The sequence below is a fragment of the Rhinoderma darwinii genome, chromosome 5, assembly GCF_050947455.1.
Source record: "Rhinoderma darwinii isolate aRhiDar2 chromosome 5, aRhiDar2.hap1, whole genome shotgun sequence".
Taxonomy (NCBI): domain Eukaryota; kingdom Metazoa; phylum Chordata; class Amphibia; order Anura; family Rhinodermatidae; genus Rhinoderma; species Rhinoderma darwinii.
The window spans coordinates 31945606-31973067 of record NC_134691.1 but is presented as its reverse complement, the minus strand read 5'-3'; the positions used below and the strand labels follow the sequence as shown (position 1 = coordinate 31973067).

At 39.3% G+C, this 27462-nt stretch overlaps 1 protein-coding gene across 3 annotated transcripts in view; it reads right to left on the bottom strand.

Annotated features, from left to right (window-relative positions):
* The window catches only part of TRPS1 (transcriptional repressor GATA binding 1), a 255001-nt gene that overhangs the window by 162338 nt on the left and 65201 nt on the right, over window positions 1-27462 (bottom strand). For all 3 annotated transcript variants that reach the window (XM_075825805.1, XM_075825807.1, XM_075825806.1), the window contains one exon: window positions 20236-21143. In XM_075825805.1, coding sequence (XP_075681920.1) covers window positions 20236-21141 — 906 coding nt within the window. In that variant the 5' untranslated portion in view covers window positions 21142-21143. The remainder of the gene's footprint in view (window positions 1-20235; window positions 21144-27462) is intronic.

Sequence of the window (27462 nt, the reverse complement as noted above, 5' to 3'; positions counted from 1 at the left end):
ATATTACAGCCCCGTACAACATAAAAAAGTGTAAAACCATAAAAGAGTATTTACTTTTCTATTAGTTTTCTTTTAACCATAAGACCATGATTTAGGGTGTAATAAAAAAGCACTATAAGGTCTATATTACTTGCTCTTCTTTGTCCTCAAATTTTCAAAAGCCAAGTCGTGTTCTGAACGGTGCATAAATATTTGCTTAAAAATTTGCTTGAAGTTTCCTTTTTTTACGTTTTTCTTAGAAAACCAGCCCGAGTTCCGCACTTTAAGTAGTTCTTATTATTAAATACATCCATTTTTCTAAGAGTCTACTTACAATTTACAGACTCATCATTTCAAGGCCTCCTTCGGGCATCGAGAGTAAAACTGAAGTGAAAATCCCAGCTGTGTGTTTTTCAATAATCTTATACAGTATATATAACAGTAAACCAGGAACAAATGCAAGATTACATTTACATATAAATTGTGAATGGTTATATAGCGCTGGACACATTTTATACAAAACAAATCTTTCCTTACGACCAAGTATTGCACTTGTATACATGCGGTCTATATAAGTTATTTTCTTAGGGAATTTTCACAGTCAGGATTTGCATTAGGCAAATCCCCCAAGGATCTACAATATAACCCGCAGCAGAAATCCGCAGCTGAAACTTGGATTTCTGCCACGGACTGGCCTGCTGGACGCACGCTCGCTGCCCCCTATATTTCACTTACATTATTATCACTTGCACATACACTATTCATTTATTTATTTTTTACTACACATCCCATGCACTACACGCCACTCCCCTCAAGACTAGTGGGAGTGGTTATTATTATTTAATGCACCTGTTCACTCTCCTCCATTAGCGTTTCTGACCTGTCTGTGTCCATTTGTAAGTATGGCCTTTTTCTGTGTTTTTGTGTATATGTTCCCTTGTTTTTATCTGTTTTGAAGAGCTGTGCGCAGAGTGTAGAGCTGCTGAAGAGCTGGGCGCGGAGTGTAGAGCTGCTGAAGAGCTGGGCGCGGAGTGTAGAGCTGCTGAAGAGCTGGGCACGGAGTGTAGAGCTGCTGAAGAGCTGGACACGGAGTGTAGAGCTGCTGAAGAGCTGGGCACGGAGTGTAGAGCTGCTGAAGAGCTGGGTACGGAGTGTAGAGCTGCTTAAGAGCTGGGCACGGAGTGTAGAGCTGCTGAAGAGCTGGGCACGGAGTGTAGAGCTGCTGAAGAGCTGGGCACGGAGTGTAGAGCTTCTGAAGAGCTGGGCACGGAGTGTAGAGCTGCTGAAGAGCTGGGCACGGAGTGTAGAGCTGCTGAAGAGCTGTGTGCGGAGTGTAGAGCTGCTGAAGTGCTGTGCACGGAGTGTAGAGCTTCTGAAGAGCTGTGCACGGAGTGTAGAGCTTCTGAAGAGCTGTGCACGGAGTGTAGAGCTGCTGAAGTGCTGTGCACGGAGTGTAGAGCTTCTGAAGAGCTGTGCACGGAGTGTAGAGCTTCTGAAGAGCTGTGCACGGAGTGTAGAGCTGCTGGAGAAGCGTTTGCGCTATTGTTTGCCTGGAGTCTGTGGAATCTGTGGTCCTGGACTGAGCTACGGATGATGGGCAGGAGCCGCCCCATGATTGTGTACGAGAGTTGTGTGGGCAGCGATGGGTACAGGCAGGAGTCTTCCCACGTGGATAGAAAGTAAATAAGCAGCTATAAGATGCAGCCTGCTAGGCCATATACTGCCAAACCAACCAATGTATCAGGCAGAGGCCCTCCAATCTCCTGCTTCATGCCAACTGGGACACACCAACAAGGGCTGTGCACCACCAGGGACTCTGAGGAAAATCAATGTTTCACCACTGCCTGTGGGTTATGAGAATACTCCAATGGCCTATGGGAATTTTCTAAAAATATTATATCAGGGAACTTCTGTGTGTAATATTTGAAAACGTACTTTTAAAATAGCTCAAGAAGTGGGACATCACTTTACTTCTCATCATAAACATGATAATCGTAATAATGATCTATGTCAATTATATGTAGCAACAAAGAGGTGCATCACCATGGGTTTAAAAATCAAATAGACTTACTAATATATATATATTAGTACCTTAATAAGGGAAATATAAATACGAAAATAACAAAAACTAAAAATCCGAAACAGTGGCCACATATTTCCTTTGATGCTATTTCTGGTCACCTCAATGTAATAAAATGCCCATGGAGGGGGTGTATGTATCACCTGGCTGGTTAAGTTGGGTGAGATGAAATATCCAGGAAAGTGGGGTTTCTTAACAAAAAGTCTCTAATAAAGTTTTCTAAGTCTGTTTTCAGGGACTGGGTTTCTATGGAATGGCAGGTAAAATTAGTAGGGGGGCTTGCTAATCCCTTCCCACTTCAGTACTGGGTTTCCCCTAGTCCAAATCAGTACAAGTGTGCTACACCTGTACTTTAGGGCTACAGTAAATGCAGTCCAGTGTCAGAGCCTAGGAATCCACACAAGGATAGTGTAGGACCCCTGATTTAAGAAACACTGTACCCCTGGTTTATTATAGTTGAGGAAACCTGCTGTTTAGTTAGTACCCAGGTGGGCAAGGTGTTTGTTTAGTTTATATGCTGCATGTATGCTGGATGAGTACTTCTAATTTGTTTTTGGACTGCAATAAAAGCCATGTTTAAACTTGAAAATTAGACGGTATCAACATTATAATTTCCAATTACATCCACTATACGCACTAATCCTGACAAACGTGTGTGTATATATATCTCTCACCAGAAGAAAAAGTTATTTTCTAGTGTACAAGTAACAAGAAGAACCAAAGGTGGCTTTTAAAACCCATGTTAACGGGTTCATCAGATTAACCTGCAGACCAGTGAACATGCAAATACAGTTTTAAGAAACACTTAAAATAGATTGCAAGCAATGTGTAACAACTTAAAGAGGCTCTGTCACCAGATTTTGCAACCCCTATCTGCTATTGCAGCAGATCGGCGCTGCAATGTAGATTACAGTAACGTTTTTATTTTAAAAAAACGAGCATTTTTGGCCAAGTTATGACCATTTTTGTAGTTATGCAAATGAGGCTTGCAAAAGTCCAAGTGGGTGTGTTTAAAAGTACAAGTCCAAGTGGGTGTGTATTATGTGCGTACATCGGGGCGTTTTTAATACTTTCACTAGCTGGGCGCTCTGATGAGAAGTAACATCCTCTTCTCTTCAGAACGCCCAGCTTGTGACAGTGCAGATCTGTGACGTCACTCACAGGTCCTGCATCGTGACGGCCACATCGGCACCAGAGGCTACAGCTGATTCTGCAGCAGCATCAGCGTTTGCAGGTAAGTCGATCTTACCTGCAAACGCTGATGCTGCTGCAGAATCAGCTGTAGCCTCTGGTGCCGATGTGGCCGTCACGATGCAGGACCTGTGAGTGACGTCACAGGTCTGCACTGTCAGAAGCTGGGCGTTCTGAAGAGAAGAGGATGTTACTTCTCTTCACAGCGCCCAGCTAGTACAAGTATTAAAAACGCCCCGATGTACGCACATAATACACACCCACTTGGACTTGTACTTTTAAACACACCCACTTGGACTTTTGCAAGCCTCATTTGCATAACTACAAAAATGGTCATAACTTGGCCAAAAATGCTCGTTTTTTAAAAATAAAAACGTTACTGTAATCTACATTGCAGCGCCGATCTGCTGCAATAGCAGATAGGGGTTGCAAAATCTGGTGACAGAGCCTCTTTAAAGGCTGTGGACAATGCTGCACTGAATTCTTTTTTGTATTGTTCATTTGCTTCCTACATGCAAAATTAAAGGGGTTGTCTCAAGATTGATGGTAACCCCTAACCACAGGATAAGTGATCACATGCTGATCGATGGAGGTCCGACCGATGGGACCCCCACCGATCATGAGAACGGGTGTCCTATTCCTCCGAATGAATGGAGCTGCAGGTCGCGCAATATAATATACACACTGCATATAAAAATAAATGGGAATTATGAAATCAAATTAAGAGACAAATTTCAATATTGTAGACTTAAAAAAAATCTTATGTTGTAATAAGATGTGCATGCAATTAAAGGGGTTTTCCACTTGCTGACATCAGTATATGATCGGTGCATGTCTTATACCTGGACCCCGCACCGATCCGCGACTATGGCTGCCGCCGTGCACGGATGTTTGGAACGGTATGCAGTTGTTGGAGCAAGAAGCAGATGGCTCCGACCACTGCATAGCGGCTGTTTGGCAGAACTGCAGCTCTGCTCCTATTCACTTGAATAGGAGCCAAGCTGCAGTACTGCAGCTCGACTGCTATTCTTTGACCGGAGCTATTTGCTTCCGGCAATATCGATCGGTGCCCGGAGGCAGCCGAAGTAGCAGATCAGTGCGGGGTTTGGGTGTCAGACACGCACCGATTATATACTGATGACCTATCCGGTGGATAGGTCATCAGTTGTCAGAAAGTGGAAAACCCCTTTAATTGAAATAACACACATTAACACCATTACCAATACGTAATGGACACTCTCCTCCCCATCCCTGCATATAACAAAAATCATGCTCACAACACTCTCCCATGGGTTGAACTCAAGACAATTTTCTACAATTACAACTCATAAAGCGGAAATAAAAAATAAAATAATCAGCATTTAAATTATTTCTAAAATCATTAAGTCAAAGTAAATGCAAAATGGGAAACACCTACTGATATTCTTAAAAACTCTATACATAGGTTTATACCTGAATGCAGGGCGCCACCATCATTTCTTTCTCGAAGGGTCCCATTAAAACTGCTGTGTCAAAGAGACACAAATGTTTTAAAAGACTATTCCATCCCCTGGCAATTCTTTTCAATTCATTCCCTAAAACATTCCAATAATTGGTCACACTTGTACACCAATAAGATCCGGTCACACTCCATGACTAAGATGTTACAGTAAGCCTGACGGATATTGTTTGGTCATAACTTTATCCTGTAAACAAATACGAGCCCACCTTCTCCACACCGTAAAACATTACATACAACATGGATGAATGAATGAATGAATGAAGGAAACTATTACCTTAGAGCTCACACCATAGATTTCAAGCTCCAAATGATTAAATCTACTCAAGTCTCCAACTAGGCAGATATATCAAGACAAATAATGACTGAATCATCGTAATTATCTCTCTCTCTCTATATATATATATGTATGTAGACACATTATATATATATATATTACATACACACATATATATATTAGATATATCGACATCACATCAGGAACTCAGTAGTCATTTCCATAGTAGCAAGGGTCTATTTATATCGTTCACCATCTTTGAATCAGATACACGCAGGACCCACTGACACTGAACCCGTCAGGTCTGCGGGACTGACGGATTCAGGTCTTAGCGCACGATACAACTGCTCTGTATACAGAATACAGAGCAGCTGTATCTCAAAAAATAAAAATAATTTTTAATAAAAATGAATTTGAAAGTTTCACCAATCACACTGATTGACCTTTATATATCTAATCCCTTTCAAAGGTTTACATAGCCTTTAATTATACAGAGCCAATGTAACACTAAAAAAAGAACATTTCAAATCATATTTGACACTTGACATGTAGAGCACCAGCCTTCATAATTGAAAACCAATGTACAGCACGTACCAGTTAAATATGCACCAATATTATTTACAAACTTATGCATAAAATGCAGACAGACAGACAGACAGACAGACAGACAGACAGACAGACAGACAGACAGACAGACAGATAGATAGATAGATAGATAGACAGATAGATAGATAGATAGATAGATAGATAGATAGATAGATAGATAGATAGATAAAGATACGAAAAGGCAAGGGATTCATAATTTGACAATGTAGAGGTTTAGCATAGCAGCATGTGGATGACTCAATGTACATTTTTCTTCACACATTCTACAAGAACATCTGTTGCCTATACACACACATCATATATAAAAAATATATTTATTTTTTTTAACATATCTTTTGGTTATTTTCTATCTCATAACCAAATATAGTGAAGAAAAAAATTCCCCTCTTGAAAAAACAAAAAGAAAAACCCATTATTTTACATATTTTATTTGCTTAACGTGTTATTCTTTACCGTTATAATAAAGTAAAAAAAAAAGGTGCTAGTTAAAAGTACTACTAATTTATTTTCCTTTTTCTTTTGCTCCGTAAAAGCATTTTGAAAGCCGAATATTCACATTACTTGTATTTAACGTTAGATGGTTTAGGAAGAGGCAGATCTAGATTAGATGACTCTTTTGCTGCATCCTGGGGCCTTTTTGTCTGTGATGTCTTGCATGTCAACTATTCTTTTTTTTCTACCTCTTTTTTAGATTTCTTATTTGTTTTAACCTGCGTAAAAGTTTTTTGAAAGCAGTATTCGGTATTTAACTTTGGAAAATGTTCCTAGTCTGGAAAGAGGCAGATCTAGATTATCTCTCTGCTGCATGCTAGGTCCTTTTTGTCTGTCGACTATTTTTTTATTTTTTTTTACTTTATGCTCTCTCTTTTTTATGCTAACTTTGGCAGCCAGTACAGTCTAGCATCAGCTGTTTTATTTCTACTTTGATTAGTTCAAACAGAGATAGCTCACACATCTGTTTTATTTCTGAACGCACTGCATAGGAAAAGTGTCCAATCCATTCTATTAAAACATAAACTTTACTATTAATAACAAAGCCTACAAAAAAAGTGTGTGACTGGAGACAGATCTTGGAGAACGCCTTGGGACCCGCTTATCAAGACGTCTGTTTACTTTTCTTCATGTACAAGGTTAACCTTGACCCGTTAAACTGCCACACACTTTTTTTTTCATTTTACCTTACGTGGATTCTAGTTAGGAGCATATTTTTCTCTTACAATAAGGCCTTTTTATTTTTGTATACCACCAGTGAAAGGCCCCTTTATGTATCCTCTACATCTGGCTGTTATCAGTGAGCCGTCATGTAGACTCTGGTATGTTCCCCTGTTTCTCTCAAATAATGCCACACACATGCAGGTCAAGTTCTAAGTCACCTCCCATCTATGTGAAAAAAGCCGGATGTCTGGAGTGAACGGTTTCTCCGTGTACTTTTGTCGCATCTAGTTTGTTTTCTACAGGATAAAAAGTCCTACGGCTTTGAAGTGCAAAATGCAAATTTGTTTTTTTTCAGTGTGGATTCATACATTTTCGGGAATTTGGATTCTAGTTTCTTAAAATTTACAAATGTAAACTATGAACAAAAATGAATATATAAATAAAAACAAGAACAAGAATACATGTAATCACTATTATTTGTAAATCGCTTTAACATAGAATTTTTGAAATTCTCATAATTCAGCACAAAACTGTGAAATAACCCAGAAGCAAAATAAAGTCGGTTTTCTTTAAAGTGTCTACCCTTATAAATGACATATATTTTTGTATAACTGACCAATAATTCAGAATACCTAATCATCCGGCACTGCTCATAACCAATTGGATTAAATGATGTCATGTCTATCTATTTATCTATCTATCTATCTATCTATCTATCTATCTATCTATCTATCTATCTATCTGTCTGTCTGTCTGTCTGTCTGTCTATCTATCTATCTATCTATCTATCTATCTATCTATCTCTCTCATATCTATCTATCTATCTATCTATCTATCTATCTATCTATCTATCTATCTATCTATCTATCTATCTATCTATCTATCTCTCATTTTATATCACATTTATCGCCTATCTAATTATCTGTATATTTGTCTATCTATTATCATGTGTATCCCATAATTATCAAGTTCTATCTAAGGCCTCATTTACACGAACGTGATATACGTCCGTGCGACGCGCGTGCTTTTCACGCGGGTCGCACGGACCTATACAAGTCTATGGGGGCATGCAGACAGTCCGTGAGTTTTGCTCAGCGTGAGTGCGCTGAAAAATACTCACGACATGTTCTAAATTTCTGCGTTTTTCGCGCATCACGCACCCATTGAAGTCAATGGGTGCGTGAAAACCACGAAGGTCGCACGGAAGCACTTCCGTGCGAACTGCGTGATTCGCGCAAGAGCTGTGAAACTCTGAATGTAAACAGAAAAGCACCACGTGCTTTTCTGTTTACAAACATCCAAACGGAGTGTCCTAGAGATGAGCGAACTGAACTTCACCGGGTTCGGCCGAACTCGTTTTGACCGAACCCGGCAAAAAAAATTCCGGTACGCGACGTCAGGAGACAGTCACTGTCCAGGGTGCTGAAAGAGTTAAACTGGTTCAGCACCCTGGACAGTGACTTCCGATCACAATATACATGGACGTGTAAAAAAAAAAGAAGTTCTGACTTACCGATAACTCCCGGCTTCTTCCTCCAGTCTGACCTCCCGGGATGACAATTCAGTCCAAGTGACAGCTGCAGCCAATCACAGGCCAAGCACAGGCTGCAGCCAATCACAGGCTGCAGCGGTCAAATGGACTGCCGCGTCATCCAGGGAGGTGGGGCCGGATGTCAAGAGAGGGACGCGTCACCAAGGCAACGGCCGGGAGACCGGACTGGAGGCAGCAGGAAGTTCTTAGTAAGTATGAACGTCTTTTTTTTATTCACAGGTTGCTGTATATTGTGATCGGAATTCACTGTCGAGGGAGCTGAAAGAGTTACTGCCGATCAGTTAACTCTTTCAGCACCCTGGACAGTGACTGACGTCGACTAGCCTCATCTCTATGATGGCGGCTGCGCGAAAATCACGCAGCCGCGCATCATACAATAATGACACACGGAGCTGTCAAGTGCCTTTTGCGCACGCAAAACGCTGCGTTTTTTTGCGCGCGCAAAACGCACACGCTCGTGTATATGAGGCCTAAGTCAGACAGACAGATTAGTATGGCTGAAAAAAAGGCATATGTCTATCAAGTTCAACTAAGGGATGGGAGAAAGGGAAGCGCTTTGAGAAACTAGAAATAAAATAAATCGATAGAAATAAAAATCGATGATAGATAGACTTATAACTATACTATATATTTACAATACACACACAGACATATGCATCTTCTACTTTCAAGAACCTACTAAGGTCACAAGTGTCCGTATGAATTACCAAGAAATTTGTCTTTTTACCGTTTTAATACATTGTAACACTTAAATCTTAGGATCCACACATTGAGTGCATTGATTTTGACAATAAAGAAAGCTTCAGCATGGAGGGGTTTAGAAGGGTCACGACAGGAGGAAGCACTTTATAATGTAGATTGTTCTCTGCTACAGATTACACATCTTCAGGATTTAGGATGAGGTGAAGTGAGAAACTGTATATTGTAATGCTGAATGCTCCACAAGTGTTAGACTGTAATAGTCAGCGTTCTCCCTCCTTAAAGTCTATGTACGCCTTTGAAATTGTTTCTATATATATATATATATATATATATATATATATATATATCAGTGTGTTTTGTGCAACTTTCTAAATATTGTTTTAAAAAATGATTTTCACTTTTTGAGATAGAGCTGCATTGTTTTCTGTATACAGAGCAGCTATATCTAGCGCTGAGACCTGAATTTATCAAGTCGGCGGGACTGACGTGTTCAGTGACAGCGGGTCCTGCGTGATCCACCGGTTATCGATTACTTCTTAGGCCCCATTCACATTGCGTTTGCGCTATCCGCCGAGCGTATACGTTTTTAAAAACTAAAAAAGTATTGAAACGTATAGCTCGGCGTATACATAGAATAATAATGGGTCAAACGTTTGGTCTATGTTTGTCATGGTTTACGTTGGGATACTGTTTTTTGAAAGTATTGAAAAGCGTAGTCTTCAACGCTATTCTGTACTTCAAAAGAAGGTATATGCGACGTAACGTTTTTATTTACCATTGATCTCAATAGACAAAGTATGCAAATGTAATGCTATACATGTGTATCTATTTACATACAGTAAATCGATCGTTTTTTTGGGGTGTTTTTTTTTCTATCAGTGTTCACTTCATTAAAAAAAAACGTACACCTTTTTTTAGGTAAAAAAGCACAGAAACGTATACCGACGTATGAGTATACACTAAAAGTACACACTATAAAAAACACAGATGCAAACAGAAAATGGTACATGTTTGTATTAATTTTTAATGGTCCACGTTTTTATTAAAATAGCATATACGCTCGGCGGATAGCACAAACGCAATGTGAATTTGTGATCAATAACAGCTCGATCCAACCGCTGATACTGAACCCGCCAGGACCTGACAGATACAGGTCTCAGCTGAGTCAGCACTAGATACAGCTGCTCTGTATACAGGATACAAAGCAGCTGTATCTCAAAGTAAAAATTATTCTTAATAAAAAGTATTTAGAAGGTTGCACAAAACACACACACACACACACACACACACACACATATATGTATATATACATATACACACACACATATATATATACACACACACACACACACACACACGCACATATATAAAAAAAAATTCAAAGGTGTACATAGCCTTTAAGATTCATGGTTAGTAGATCTTTTAATACACAATTTTGACAGTGGTGGTTGTTTGTTTGTGTATATTGTTTTAGCAGGATAGAGAAGAAAACCAAATACGTTTAAAGATAGGATTACCATAAATCAGGTCATTTAAGAAAAAAGAAAAAAGGTACCTTTCCTTAAAGGAACACTCCAGGCAAAACGGATACACCTAGTGCAGGGAATAAGGGAGCGATGCATGACACAGGGATTCAAAGAACAATAAGAGAGAGAATCCATCTTTCATGCACTGCCCTTAGACTAGTGCAGATCATTATTTTGGTTCTAATGATCTAAGGTGATCAACCTCCAGGACTTCTCTCGTGCTGCACCATTCCTGTGAAACACATTCCCTCAGATCATTAGACTTGATCCTGACAGTCTCAACTAATTTCCTCAATGTTGTCACTTTTTTACATATTGATGATTTGCCCATGCAGCAATATTCATATTCCACCCTATTTATATACAACTGGCTGGTCACCCGGACAAAATTAGCACTTTATACAACCCAAATTTGCTTTATATTGTAAGGACCCTGCCCAGGTCTCTTCTCATTGGTTATTGAGGTTTGTATGTTTTTTCTAGTCACTGTAGGGAATAGAATTCATAATGGATGCATAAAATCTGTCAGGTATGCCCTTCTGTACTGAGAAAATAGTGTTGCTGTTTTCATTATTATGTCACCATTATTATTATTAAAATGTAGGATTTTGTCATGTAACGGTCACAGACAAGGTTCAGACGGGACACCGAGTTAATAGCACTTACTAAAAAAAAAAAGGTATATTTTATTTACTGGAATTTTGGGTAGTTGTCTCAGAGAGGTTCAATTTATAAATAGAAGGGAACGAATAAAACATCACTGTTAATGGGAATTCATATTTGCTTTACAACATCTATCAGTTGCGGTATTTTACATGCATAACACTGGACCAAACAAATGCCGCACAAATATACTGTGTGATGGCGAATCTAGGCAGACCCATGTACACGAAGACTGTGCGGCGGCACATGGTGAGCCTATACTATAGAACCACAGCTATTTTGTGTGTCACTATAGGCTACCTCCATTGGGCATCTTATTAAGGAGGTACTCTTATATACTCTCTTCTAGAAGCAATGCTTTTTGGGAAGAATACTTCTATAAAATGACATCAACAGGAACATAACATGATCCCATAAGGATCGGAGAGGAAACAACTCTATATGCCTTCATATATAGTGAAATCAGGAGGCATCTGGAAGCACAGTATGGCTCCAATTATTGGTGTCTTATTACCTCTCCATACAACTCAAAGCTTGTATGGAGCGGTAATACGTGGTGTAATGGTGGCGGATTCTGTGTCTAAACCATATGGATTTTGCCGTAAATTTCAGGCCATATCCGGAGCAGACATTTTCCACTACACGAGAACATGGCCTTAAAACCATTATGAAAAATACAATCAGGCAAACAGGATTAAAAATACACATAATATTCTAATATGACGAGACAGTCAAGTTTTTTCTTCCCTTTCATGAATAATCTAAGTTTTCTGTGTCAAGGACTGAACAAAGATATATTCCTACCAGTAAGTAACTCAATGTGTAAAACTCATGGTAACAGTTGTGTAAACACACTCGCATTGCATCAGATGTTTGACTCAATATTTTGGGGGATGGTGCGCACATGTAATGAATGCAGTTGTAACGTGTCCTTTGACTTGTGAGGCCCCTCTGTAATGTAGATTTTCTCCTCCTGGACTAGATCTCCTCAGTTTCCTGTATAGTCTAGTCATAACAGATAAGGCTGCGTGTACACAGTGCCTAACATGGAACAGAGTCAAAAAGAAAAATGCAGCTCACACAGGCTGAGCAATATAAGGGAATAAGTACGAGAACACACTGCAAAAAATATTTCATGCAAAAATCATAGGACTGTCATTCGGAAGAAATATGGCTCTAACACTCTGCTTTTTTTTTTATTCGTAACACACATTGTATTATGTGCCAGATCTGACTCACTCCTCATATTACTGATCACATGGTACAGTAAGATTCCTTTAACCCGATATCCATAGGTGCCGGATTATCAGTCTGAATTGTACAGACACATAAGTAAAAATAATATACCATAGAGACAACCATTGCGGCTGCTATGGAGCCCTATGAATAAGGTAGTTAAAGGGGTTTTCCCAACTTGGACATTTATGGTGCATCCACATGATGTGCCATAAATGTTAGATAGATGCAAGTCCCACCTCTGGGACTCGCACCTATCACTAGTGCGGGGCCCTTTAAATCCCATTCTACCTTGCTCGGCTCCCACTGCGTCCCGGTCACTTCCTGGTTAGGTGTCGGGAGCTACGGAAACAGCCGAGCTCGCTGAGCTACTCCGTATCTATAACTTCCATAGAAGTGAATGGGACTTAGGGAAACAGCGTATTACGGCGAACTACGTTGTTTCCATAGCTCCCGAGTTCCGGATACAGCGTAGCTTGCCGTGCTATGCTGTTTAAGTAACTCTTATTCACTTCTATGGGAGTTATGGAAACAGCGTAGCTCAGCGAGCTCGGCTGTTTCCGTAACTCCAAAACATCTAACAAGGAAGTGACCGGGAGGCAGCGGGAGTCGAGGAAGGTAGAACAGGGTTTAGGGGGCAACATTCCAGAGATAGGTGTGGGTCCCAGAGGTTGTACCCCGCATCTATTGGACATTTATGGCATATACTGTTGATATGTCATAAATGTCCAAGATGGGAAAACCCCTTTAAGCTCAAGTTGACCCCATCCTTCCTTCCCCATGGGTAGTGTGAAACTGGACAGAGCTTCCCCTCTACGTATTCTCTGAAATGTTAACAAACAGTGGAGGGGCCAACTGGGTCATACCACCCTTATATCATGCAAATGAAGGGAAAGAAAATACATTGAGAAAACACTTAAACCTCCTTTCCATTGAAGGGGCGTGGGGACAAAAATTACATGGGTAATATCACCCCATCTTTGGAATATAATCCCCTAACATTGCCTCACATGTAAACTCTCTTTGTAAAGCTACAACAGTAGTAAATTTAGACAACTACAGACAGAACATTTTTGAGGCACATTCAATATTTTTACAACCAATAGAATAAATTACATCAGTCTGAATTATTTTATTACCATAGGCAATATGATCCTTCCATTTGTATGATAATCCTAATGTCATGTCTATGGCTTGTGACATGTCAGAAGTTTGGATTGGTGGGGGTCTGAGCACTGAGACCCCCACCAATCGTTACAACGAAGCAGTTAAAGCGCTCGTGTGAGCGCTCAGTCGCTTCATGTCTGTTCGGCTTTTTCCGGGAAATGAATGTATCAGAGTACGGACTAAATAGAAAGTCTATGAGCCTGTACTCCGATACATCAGCTTTCCAGAAAAAGCCAAACAGACACAAAGCGGCTGAGCGTTCACTTGAGCGCTTCAGCTGCTTCGTTCTAGCGATTAGAGGGGGTCTCAGTGCTCGGACCTCATCAATACAAACGTCTGACATGTCACTATGACATGTCAGAAGTTTGTCAAACGTTTAGCTACACTTTAAAGGATTACAAAAATACTAAAATTGTATATCTTAAATTTACCCTACCCCCATAAATGTTCTATTTTTTTTATATCTAAAATAGTTAAAACAAAATCTAAAACAAAAAATTATATATACCAATATAGCAGCAAACCCATTAAAACCTTCCAGAATACATCTTTCTGTATATTAGAAGTATAATAAAGTGAGTACTGTACACTTTACACTAGATTTTGAAAGATATATTAAAAAAATTAAAATAGAAGTCAGATTCAGTCTCATTTAATTGCTTAATCAGATTATTTTTTTTAAAAAAAAGCTCAACATAACCCTTAAAAATAATAGCAGTTACAACATATTGAAGCAATTTTTATTATGTTTTCCCAGGCTTTCCAGTTCCCCTTTAATTAGTCTAAAGGCTAAAAAGCAATGGCATAGGATTGTGTGGTATTGATCGAGGAATTCATAGAAAAATAAAGACCGTCTGTAGTTGTATCTGTTCTTATCACTAGCATACAATAAAATCATATTACTAGTACTGTGATTTTATTTAATTGTTAATTTAATTAAAGATATTATTTACACACACTCATACACACACGCACACACACACACACATTGTTTTCAATCGGGAAAAACTTCAAAGAATATCTGGCCCCATGCAACAACTTTTTGTTATTATTATTAATAGTGTCGTTCATGGTCCCATTTTGTTATATATAACTATGCAGAAAAGAACTTGTATTCCATATTAATATAACTATTATATTTTTACTCTATTTTTTTATCGACATAGCTTTGTTGTCTATTTGGTCTGTTATTTCCAAGAGATGATTCTCATAGATAGCAATTTGACTATTTCTATTATTGTGGAGCCATATAATCTTCTTGCGGAAGTTCGAGCAAAATTCATAAAAAATAATATATTTCCTTCCCTCTACATTTTTTGTACTCAGCAAGGCGTAATCATTAAAGTATCAGTACAATTGTGGAGAGCCAAAAGGAAAATTATATGTATAGCTATCTGTAATAGAAACTGAATAGTGTGCGGAAAACACAATAAATTGAAATATTTATCAATAAAAAAAGGATTCTTGCTCACAAGATTAAGCTTAAAGGTGTTTTTCCACCAAACATCTTTAACACATACACACAGGACAGGTCCCGTACTAATCAATAGAAGATTGGACCCCCGATCCTCTTCACTTGCATGACCGCTAATGCTCCATTCAAACTCTATGGGACGGATAGAAGATATATTAAATCTTGAACCAGTATATCTTCTCTCCTCCTCATAATTCCTAAATAACTTTCCCAAATAAAATGTCAGGATTTGAACCCATAACACACATATACCAGGAAGTAGCTCTTTTCAATGAGCTAACTGAAATGCTGGACAGCTCCACTGCTGAATCTTTCTCTTGACTCTGCCTCTCTGGATTCCTTGCCTTGATTGCCCGATTGGTCTCATCGTTTTAGCTTACTATAGAAGTCTGGCCCTTGCATTCCTCATTGCTAGTCTATGGAGCTGTATAGCTCCTCTCCCCCCTACTCTACTCTCATGTATCGTAATCAAATTTAGTTTGGTAGAACCACGGGAGGGCCAGGTGTAACACCCGCAATAGAGGTGCTAAAATATGGCCATATTATGGCCGTCTTAAACCAGCCTAAGGCTGACCATACATGGCTCCATTAGATGATATGAACAGACAACTAGGGAAGACTAGCACCATATTATGCAAAGATAACAATATCGTACACAAAGAAAACCCAGCCTATTACAACCATGGCATAAACTCCTTAGAAGAAACTTAAGGGCCTACTCTATACACACAAGACATTTGGTCTCAGAGTAAACTAAGGTAAGGCAGATGACCTGCATGATTCTATTAATCAACCCTAAAAATACGCAACTCTGGAAGTATCAACCCCCCCCCCACTCTAGTACAGTAGAATGCACCTTCAGTTGAGCGGAAGAAGATGGGGGTTGACAGCTTTTTGAGGTCTATGGCCACCATAAAGGGGCTGTACTGTATGACATCAGAATTCAGTTTTTTTTTCTAGAAACAGCGCCACACTTACATCGTTTGTGTCTGGTACTGCAGCACAACTCCTTTCAACCCCTTTCTAACCTTATACAACTCCTTTAAAAAAGGGGATGTCCTTGCCATACGCCTTCAATTTCAGTGGAAACTCCTGGTGTCTAAGGGGTCAATACACATTTAATATCCAGATCTAAAAACCAACAGCTAATGTCGTTGGCCTCTTTCAGACACAAGCAGAATTAGTTGATTCAAAGATCCCCGAAGATATTGGTGAACATATTGAAGGGAAAATGACTTTATTTTTAACAGGGATCCTGATACATAGCACTTTCCAAAATTAGTCAAAAACATTGCTCTGCCACAACTCCAGCTGTGTAAAAGCGCACAGTCGAGTTCTAAAGGAGTAAAATCCCAAAGACACATTTGTAATATCAGTGGTAGAACAATAGAGGATTTGAAGAATGTTTATGTGCGTTCACATTCAGCTAAACATTCTGCTGTAAAGAGCTCAGTTACCTAAGATCAAAGGCTGCGCAGCAAAGTTGAATGCCGCCATGTACTTTATCTTAAAAAATAATACACAGAAAGGCTTGTATATAGAGCATTTAGCTCGTACCGCAGGGAAAGTGGGAAACTGATGATACACAAATTGAGGCAGATTCAATTACAATTTAAAGCAGCGGACTTCAACTTGTGGTTCCCCAGCTGTGACGAAACTACCAGCATGCCCTGACAACTTGAGGCTGTAGTCTCCCCACAGCTGGAGAGCCATTAGTTGGAGACCGCTGCTTTAAAGTATGCTTACCAGGAATACGAAACTGCCAGGCATAGAGTAGCATGGTACCCAATTTGGGGCCCTCAGGGGAAGGCAGATTCCTGTGACCATCACAATATCTCAAGTTGACCACCACTAATACTTCCTGTTACAATATTTTTTTTCCCCTAAGAAACTAGCTGCGTAAATGATTTAGATGGTTTTCCGAATACATTTATTATGGCTATGGTGCTACAAAGCTCCAGTCTTCTGTCCCCACAAACACGCCTGTTGCCCTACGAGGATGCAACTCTGTATACAATTTAGATCTAAAGTGACAGGTGTGTGTGTATGGGGGGGGCAGTCTTTTGTACTAAAGATTCACAACACCATTATCTTACCAAGTATATTAGGAAAACGCTCCAAATCATTTATCCTTCTGGCTTCATGAATTAAGGAACAAAAATGATGGTACGTACACTTTAGACAGTGACAACCACTCTCTTGGCATAAAAATAAAAAAAATGTTGAATATTAATAATAATCAATTGGAGGCGGTTTCGGCGCTGATTCCGAAGTGGTTACAAACTCTGTGTGAACTGGCCCTAATACTATTGGTAAACTTTTATAATTATACATTTAGCCAAGGAAAATAATATACAACAACACAGATTAATAGATTGTGAAGCCCATAAACGCACCAACCAGTTTGATTCAATATTCCAGGCAGTAAATATATAGTCCTAAATATCCAGCTAAACCAACTAGCCACATACTGTAACTGAACCTTTGGAAAAACAGGTCTACAGAGCCAAAAACTTTCAAAAAGCACAATCTAGAGGCTAATTATTTACAAGGAGCTCAAGAACTATTGACAGGCTCTGGAACAGTGTTTCTAAACCTGTGAAGCCGGCATCACTGGTGAGGCACCACACAGTATTTGGGGAGGTGAGCCTGAAAAGAAAGTTTTGACAAAAGTGATTATATGCTGCAGAAGTCTGGCTCTAGCTGCACCGATCTCTGTTTTAGCAGCAGAACAGACTCCTTGTGTGTTTATCTTAATGTCCTACTGGGTTCAGGAGACACATAATTTAAAATTAATTGTGGTAATATTTGAAGGTTTTGGCATACAACTAAAGGTAAGGCCCAGGCATCACTATGTTCTTGCTGATGAGGCCCTATTAGAAAAAGATTGAGAAGCCCTTCTCTAAAACTCAGGTTTAGTTTTCAGTATTTCACTCTTCTTAGGCCTGATTCCGACAAACGTGTTAAATGTCCGTGGGACGGCCGTTGAAACTGCGGCCGTCCCATGGACCTATGTATTTCAATGTGGCCGTTCACACAGCCGTTGTTTCAACGGACCATGTGAAGGGTCCGTGGGAAAATAGGACATGTCCTATCTTTTCACGCATCACGCATCCCTCCATTGACTCTCAACTATGGTGGATGGGTGACATCGCGTCCGGCAGCGTTGAGCACGGATGCACCTCGTACGTGAAAGCCGGCAGTTTTTCACGTCCGAGATGCGCAGCGCTCGTGTGAATCAGGCCTAACTCTGGTAGTAGGTCAAAAGACTTTAGCTACTTTTAGAGAGACATAATATAGCATCATGTTAGGGTTCGAATATTGCCTGAAGCACCAAGAACACAAGCAGTTTTACTAGACAAACTTAGATCCCCACATAACCCTCTAGTGATATAAGTTCAATTCAGTAGATTCATTTGGGGTCTGGGTGTTATATTCATACACCAGACAGATAAATTAAGGTACTATACTCCTCTGAGAAAAACCTAAATTATAGAGTGCCAGGATTGGAAGTTTTAGCCTCACTTGATGTACTTCAGTCATTGTGGTGGAATTAGAAGTCTTATGTTCTGCTGGCCAAGGCAAGAGAATAAAGAAAGTAGGAGCATCAAACATGCATGTATATAAAAAAAACTTGGCCACATACAAAAATAAACAAGCAACACAATCTACAAGCCCTGGAGGCAAATTGAATTAACACTATTGCTTAACTCCTTTGGGACGAAGCCATTTTTTGATTTTTCATTTTGGTTTTTCACTCCCCGCACTCCAAGAGCCATAACTTTTTTATTTTTACGTCAATAGAGCGGTGTGAGGGCTTATTTTTTTTGCAGGAGGAGTTGTAGTTTCTTTTGGTGCCATTTATAGTTCCATATAACATACTGGGAAACTGAAAAAAAAAAAATATTTGTGGGCTGCGATTCCTACATTGTTTTTTGGGTTTCGATTTTACGGCTTTCACAGTGCAGTAAAAACGACAACTTATCTTTATTCTGTGGCTCAAAACGATTACGGTGATATAAAATTTATATAGTTTTTTTTTATATTTTACTACTTTTATTGATAATAAACTTTCTGTTAAAAAAAAATGTTTTGTGTCGCCACATTTTGAGAGACATAACTTTTTTTTTTTTTCTTCGATTGAGCGGTGTGAGGGCATATTTTTGGCGGGACGAGCTGTAGTTTTTATCGGTAACATTTTTTCGTACGTAGAACTTTTTGATCACTTTTTATAAAAATATTTTTTAGAGCGGAGGTGACCAGAAAAACTGCGATTTTGGTGTTTTAGATTTTTATTTTTTACGGCGTTCACTGTGTGCATTAAATAATGCTTTATTGTAATAGTTCAGACTTTTACGGACGCAGCGATACCAATTTTGTTTACTTTTTTTATTTTTGACATTACTTCAGGGGGAAAATGACAAAAGGTTTTTTTTTTTTTTATTTTAATATATATTTTTAAAACTTTTTTTCACTTTTTTATTTACACACTTTATTAGCCCCCTAGGGGACTTGAACCAGCTAACGTATTGCAGTATATCGACATTTTTACAGGCATCTGTTAAGCCCTACCAGAGGCAGGGCGTAACAGAAGCAGAATGAAGGCAGCCCTGAGGGCCTTCATTAGGCCCCTGGGCTGCCATAACAACCGTCGTCACCACCGATATCACTGCGGGGGGGGGGGGGGGGCGATGAGATGTCGGATCGACCGCAGCATTTGAGCGGTTAAACAGCCATGACCAGCGCGATCGCTACTTCCGGCTGTTAGTCTGTAAAATACAGCCGACACCCGCAGCATATGGAGCGGGAGCATGCTCCTAACATCACCCTCCGCACCCGGACGTAATAGCACGTCTGGGTGCGCGAAGGGGTTAATAAAGCTAAATCGGGATTGTCAAAATAATTTGACTATGTTAAGTAATGTTTAAACCTAGCCAATGGCTGATATTTTAATTTCACTTATCATGACAGGTGTATGTAAACATACAAGAGAGTAACTAGCTTACTAAAGATTGAAATTAAATTGCTTTCAGTCTTCAAGAACATTGGAATTCCAATAATAACCTCAAATGAAGATACAGCTTGAATTGGATAAATAGACTAGATGTCTACTTGAATAAGACACTAACCTGCACGTCGTACGTTCCATTCAACAAAACAGGCCTTTGAGAGTTCATGTCTTGTAAGACACCTGAAAGCACAGAGCGATTCACCTTGTGGAAATCTTTGGATTGGCTGAACTGTACCATGTTATGAAGTGCCAAGATTTTGGTGTCAAGTTCAACATCTTGCCTAGTACGGTTATGTAGGCCAAGATGGTATTTGCGAAAATGTTTGATCAGATCTGTGGGATCGTTCCCATAGTACCCATAACCACAAATGTTGCATTTGAAATCCTGAAGTTCTGGGGATAAAGGTGCAGATTCAGAATTGTCATTGACAAACACAACAGTGTGGGTTTTGTTCAGCCCTGAACTCCCATCTAAAGGCACTTGAAGGTTTTCAGAGGCCACCGAGGCTGGACTAGAGTTTTGACAGTCTACTTTAACACTTTGCATTGTGAGGTCAGCAGCCCTTGGCGACAAATCATTTTCTTCTCTAGTCACTAAAGTGTCCCCAGAGGCAGTGGAAACCAGTTCTTGTGTTTCATCAGTCTCAGACTTTATAGGCGATTTTAGGGTCTCGCAAATGACCCTTGTATCTGGAGTGGACAATGCCAACATATTCCTATCCGTCACCTCATCATATGAGGCATTTCTGCCTTTGAGGTGGCTGTAGTTAACTACACCTCTCTCGTTGAGTCCCACACTTTCAGAGTCCTTTTTAAAGCTGGAAGAAGGTTCTTGATCATGGAAACATTGATCATCACTGTTTTGTTCCACAGAGTTAGAATGTTCACTATTTTCTTGCATCGGATCAGTAGAAAATTCTGTGCTCCTCACAATATCTTCTCTTTCTGATGCAGCACACTCAAGAATCTGTGCTTCACCTTCGTTCGCAACGTTTCTCAGAGGGGGATTCTTTTTCCGGACCATATCTATAAAAATGGAAAAGATGTCAAAGTCAAACATTTTTTATTTTGGCCTACATTGTATAATCAGAACAAGAGTTAACAAGTCAACCAATATACGTGTATAATAAAAAAAATGATTAACATTAAGAACACATTTTTAAGCAGGAGAAATATAGTAGTAATCTTAAGCAAATAGAACACATCTCTCTACGTTCATTCATTCTATAGAATATGTGCATTTTACATATCCTAACAGTGTACTAGCCATATCGGTTTATGATTTAATGGTTTATAGCCCTACGGTTATATGGTTTGGACAATGCATTTTTTTTGTTAGTAAAGTCCCCCACCAGTAAGCTGATCACAAGGTGTCTTTCTGCTAGTACCATCAGGGACAAGTTGTAATCTGTGAAGGAAACCTTCAGCAAGTGTTCATTTTCCCTGCAGCGCTACTACAGGTGAAATGAAGTACTACACATTTCCCATTACAATGTCTGTGTAATGCAGACATGAATTGTCCTATAGCAGCAAGAGGCAGTCTTTGTAGTTGCTAATAATGGCAACAGTTAAAGACCTTTCCTCTAACCAAGAATGGCCCACTTTGTTTTTGCTTTTTTATAAACCAGACCTCCTCTTTAATGTAAGTGGTCTGACAAAAAAAAAATAAAAGGAATATGTAACCTGTTATAAAGTGCACTGTGACTCTATATCTATTGAAGACAAACTCACTTCCATCTGTAATTCGTATTAATGATATGTAAAATCCACAGCATATACCAAGTACCATCAGTCAGGACTATTTCTTAAACCCCTATACTACTATTCTCCAGGCGATACAGTCTTGGAATCTCATCCTCTCCATTTTATTTTCATTCCTACCATGGGGGAAGCCAATGAAACTGCTATTTAGAAAAATTGAGGCCCAGCTCAGATATCCCCAACCGTTTCTAGCTTGTGTGCCACTTTCAGAAATGAGATGGTGTTGAACCATAATACACATCAAAAGGGAAAAAGTTTACAGAAGAGATAACCAAGTGATATGGCTCCTGACCCGATGTTAACTGCCAGTGATCTAGTTTTGACCCTAATGAAAACACAGAGTTAGTCCCCATGCACACGACTGTAAATTTGGACGTAATTACGGCTCGTAATTATTGTTCCATTCAGTTCTATTGGCCGCGGACACCTTTCCGTACCGCTACGGATGGGTGTCCGTGCCGTAGAACTGTACCGGGAATTATGGAGCATATCCGTTTTTTCTAGTTTTATTGGCCGTGCACCCATATGGGAGCACAGCCAGAAAATGTGGGCGGCCGTCGGCGACCGGCCGTGTACACATTTGCGGGCCATGATTACAGGAGCGGCCATTTGCATGGGGCCTAATACTATGACATCCCTAGTGCCACAGGTATACAACAGCTGGAGAGACACATGTCGGGGACCTGACAGCTGCTCCTGAGCCAAAGTTGGGGAACACTGGGCTAAAGCAATATTATGACAAGAAAGGGCAGGGGTAGGATTTTTTTTTATTTTTTTTAATTTCTATATCCATGGACCTAAAGAGTCCATTGTGTTTGAAATGCCTAATACTGTACAGAAAAGGATAATATAATTTTTATAAGACAGATTGCATAGACAACTGAACAGCTAATGAGATTTAAAGTCAAAGACGCATTGGAACTATGTTTAAAAGACTGTAGACGTGCTTTGATAATCCATTAGCTAAATAGGAAAGTTTTGCGGCAGTCTGTGGTATACTTTTATGAGGAATGGAAAGTACTATCGAGCTGAAGAAGCTTCATGAAAGGACGGCAGTCCTTCGGCAGAAATGTCAAGATATACCATAAAGCTCCTTCCATATTGCATCCATCTCATTCTTTAAATTCAATGAATATCAATAGGAAACAGAGGCACAATGAATTGGTACAAGAACATGAGCTACAATGCCATACCAATACATGGCCTTCATTAATCATAAACACAATGGAGAGGAAGTGTTCTCTACTTGTCTACCGGTGTAGATAGACAGATAGAGATAGATAGATAGATAGATAGATAGATAGATAGATAGATAGATAGATAGATAGATAGATAGATAGATAGATAGATAGATAGATAGATAGATAGATAGATAGATAGATAGATAGAAAGATAGATACAAAAAGAGGGTATAAAAAGGCTAACTTACTAAATCAACCCTCTCCTTGACCTTCGGCACCAATTTGCTCCTGTCAAACATCCATCTATGATAGGGGGCATCAACATACCGCTCTGCCTTGTCCAGGGTAGTTAGATACAAGGCTAGGGCAGTGAAGTAAATGTTTACCCCAGGTGAATAAAGGTCCTTTCATATGGGCCAATGATCAACTAAACAAGCGTTTATATGCCACTGATGAGGCTGATCGTATATTTTATGCAGCACTAGATATTATCGTTGTCTGCAGCACATCTCCATGTGTAAACAGGGACATGTGCTGCCGACATGATGGAAATGTATGGGGACGAGCGATCGTAGTAACAATCGTTTATCCCCATACATTACTGATCATAGCTCCTTGTGAAAAGAGCAAACGAGCGCAGATCAACGAGCTGTCCCATACTGGCCGGTGTAAAAGGACCCTTAAAGTCTAGTCATCTATGTCACATGACTGTAAGTTGCCTGTACAGAGGGAACTAGTAACATCATAGTCCCCCAGTACAGCCTATTGGTGCCATCTCTATACAGCCACAATGAGTGGTCACGTGACTCAGGCCATAATACGACATCCAATGGAACATGGAGCGATTTTTGTTCTATCGAATACCGTTCCTCATGAAATCGGAGGCATACGGATGTATATTATAGCCCAATAGACCTATATGGGTGATTTATGAAGGCTTTCTACAACTTGGCGCTCGCACTGAGCCGTAATATGGCTGTCTATATGATGCCTAAGGGGATCTACAATATATTTAAATATATTTAAAAATAAAATAAAAAGAGGTCTTTCTTTTTAGTACAGAGCTTTCTGCAGTGCTAAGTTTTTAGTTTGTTTTTTTTCTTGTACTGCGATATATTCTGGAAACAGAAGACACTGCATTGACTTAATCCATGAGCTTTCAGTGGAATCTACTGAATAACTGTTTATCTGGTGATTCATCTCTGCCGGGACATCTCTTTTATTTCCTATTTCCAAATTTAGAGTGGATGAAACTACAGATTTAATAAAGAGTTAGTGTAGTCCACATAGTATAAGATATAGAATGAAGATTCTTTGTATAATTAAATGTTACTAATGGCTTATGAAAGAAAAAAAAAAGTAATATATGATGCAGGGAAAGGTCTGGATTTCAGTGCGTACAGAAACAGATGCTTTGTTATCAATTGGCATTTATTAAATTTTTTACGCATACACAGGAACATACATACTGATACCTCCCAAGTGTTCCCCTTCTGCAGTGACAAAATCCATCTGTTCCACTTTGCTCCTTAAAGGGGTTTTCCAAGTTAATAAAAAAATGTGTCCGGAGTGGGGGGTGGGGGTGCAATTAAAAAAAAGGGACATTACTCACTCGACAGATCCCCTGGCATTTTAGCCGACCCTGCTCTGGTTTTCCCATTCACTGGCCTCAGTGGGTATACGATACAGAACCGCTGAGGCAGGTGATTGGCTGAAGCATTTCACGTGGGTATACGGGCACGTCATCGCTTCAGCCATGTCAACAAACAATCAGCGAGGAGGGCAAGAGTGGCCAAGTTGGAATGCCAGAAGAGCTGTCGGGTGAGTAATGCCTCGTTTTTTGTTTTATGGCACACCCCCCCCCCCCCCATGGCAACATATTAACATATTTTTAACTCGGAAAACCGTCCCTCTTTTTGACCTGATAAATAGATTTTAATTTTTTAAACGTATTTTACTGCTCCAGGAAGCATCTGTCTGGTTCCTAACTACATATTAGACCCCAAACTTGTATATTATTTTATAATTTGATTACATTTTGACCATAAAAAGGTCTACATTTAGATGATTTTTGTGCAAGTAAGTACATGAAAAACTATTCAAGTCTTTAGAAATGCATAAAAATATGGATCTTTAACACATTGAACAAAAAGTGTCCCTCTTTGTCCATCCAAAAAATTGCAGGTACATATGCATACTCCCCTGATTGACTGATTTTCTAGTAGTAGCAGCCTTTATGCTATATATGCCCAGGTGACTGGGGCTCCCACCAATCCTGAGAACGAAGGACTCTTTTTAAGCAGTGGCCCCTTCATTTCCATGATCGTGGAGGCCCCAGCAGTCGAATTCCCACAGATCAACAACGATGACACATCCCAGCAATATGTCGTCACTATAGTGTGAACAAACTATAGCTAAACTTAATATAGATACCAACAAAAAAAAAAAATACAAAAATGACCGACATTGTGAAAAAAATATGTTTAACATAAAAACTTGGTTTAAATAAGAGGGCATTTCCTGATTAAATTCCCTTTAAATTTTTAGGTGGAAAAATTTTATAATTGGCAAAGTTTTGTAAGAATAAACCTCATGTTAGTAAAATGGTTATTAAATAAAAATTATTATTATCTCATGACTGTTTTCAGATACAATCATTAAAGGAATGCTTTATGGTTCACCATATGGCTACAGCTGCCATCTTTGTCGGTCCGGCATTTATCGCACAGATAGAAAGTGCATTATAAATTACAGACTTGTAGAATTCTTTCCTAAAGAGATTATCACAATCATTTTTCAAGCAGACATATTATGTAAATAGAAGCACATTTGTGGAACTTTTAAATTAAGGAACCTTTCCGCAAACGTGCCATAAACTGGATAGTCATGTTATACAGACACACATAGATCATTAAACGTTTTCCTTAGAAACCAGGATTTTTTTCCCCCAATTTAGTGTTTCTCAAGAAAACGTATCTAATTTTTTTTTTTTTATAGTATTAGTTGACCGCATACTGTATTGTAATGCTGCTCCCGGCACTATTAATAATTATTAGTACTCAATTAGCATTTATATTCTACACAGAACTGGCTTTGAAGTTCACAACACACTCTCTAAAAGTTTTCGTAGGTATTTACAAAAATTAATTACACCTATTTATCAAACGGGGAGAATGTCAGTTTTGTTGCTAAATATGAAAAATCTCCCTCTAAATGTCAGCGAGGCAGCATCTCGTAAACAATGTTTTAAAATGCACGATTATGCGTGGCGCTGCTAATTAAAGGGACGCTGGAACACCAAGGGAATTTTGTTGAAAAAGCTTCACTTCTCACAAATGGAAAAGTTTAATTATACTGAAAACTGAGGGGAAAACAAAGGTCCATCACCAAAAAAGTGTATCTCTATTGGTCAAAACAAGGAAAATGTCCCACTCATTGAATTGCTGGTGAACTTTGGAGTGGTGTGGAATATGCTCTACCGATATTAAAAAGTATAAACAGGAACATGTATGTTTATGTGAAGATAAGTTGCAAAAAGTAACCACTGGGCAACTTGGAATGAGGGCAGTAGAAAAAGAGTGCAAATACACACACACACACACACACACACACACACACACACGGATCCACCCATGTATTCCTCTACATACATACACATATGCACAAATATATGCCTAAACACACACACAAAATTTGCACCCATAAAAAGCACCCATCATAAGATAGATGTCCGATTCAGTAGGCACAAACCCACTAGGGACAGGAACTAGGGAGTGACATCATGCCCTTGCTACTCTCCAAAGTCCCTACAATGCATGGGGCAAAGCAGGAATTAAAAAAAATTAAAGGCTATGTACACCTTTGAGACTTTTTTTTAAAATACAGTGTGTTTGGTGTCGCTTTCTAAATACTTTCCATTACAAATTATTTTTACTTTTTGAGATACAGCTGCTTTGTATCCTGTATACAGAGCAGCTGTATCTAGCGCTGAGACCTGAATCTGTCAGGTAAACGGCACTGACGGGTTCGGTTACAGAGGGTTATGAACGTAGATATGATCGGTAACATCTCGATCCTGCGTCAGTGGTGCCGACCTGACAGACACAGGTTTTAGCGATAGATATAGCTGCTCTGTATACAGGATACAAAGTAGCTGTAGTTCAAAAAGTAAAAATAATTTGTAATAAAAAGTATTTCGAAGGTTGCACCAAACACACTGGTAGACAATAATATATATTAAAAAAAAGACAACACGTTTTCAAAAGGTGGCTTTAACTGAAATACCAATCATTGGATGATGCTTCAGGTATTTCAATTACTCTTCCACCAGGCTCTAATGCAATGGAAAACCCTCTATGGCTACTGTAATAATTTATCAACTTGCTCCAACAAATGTATAAAGT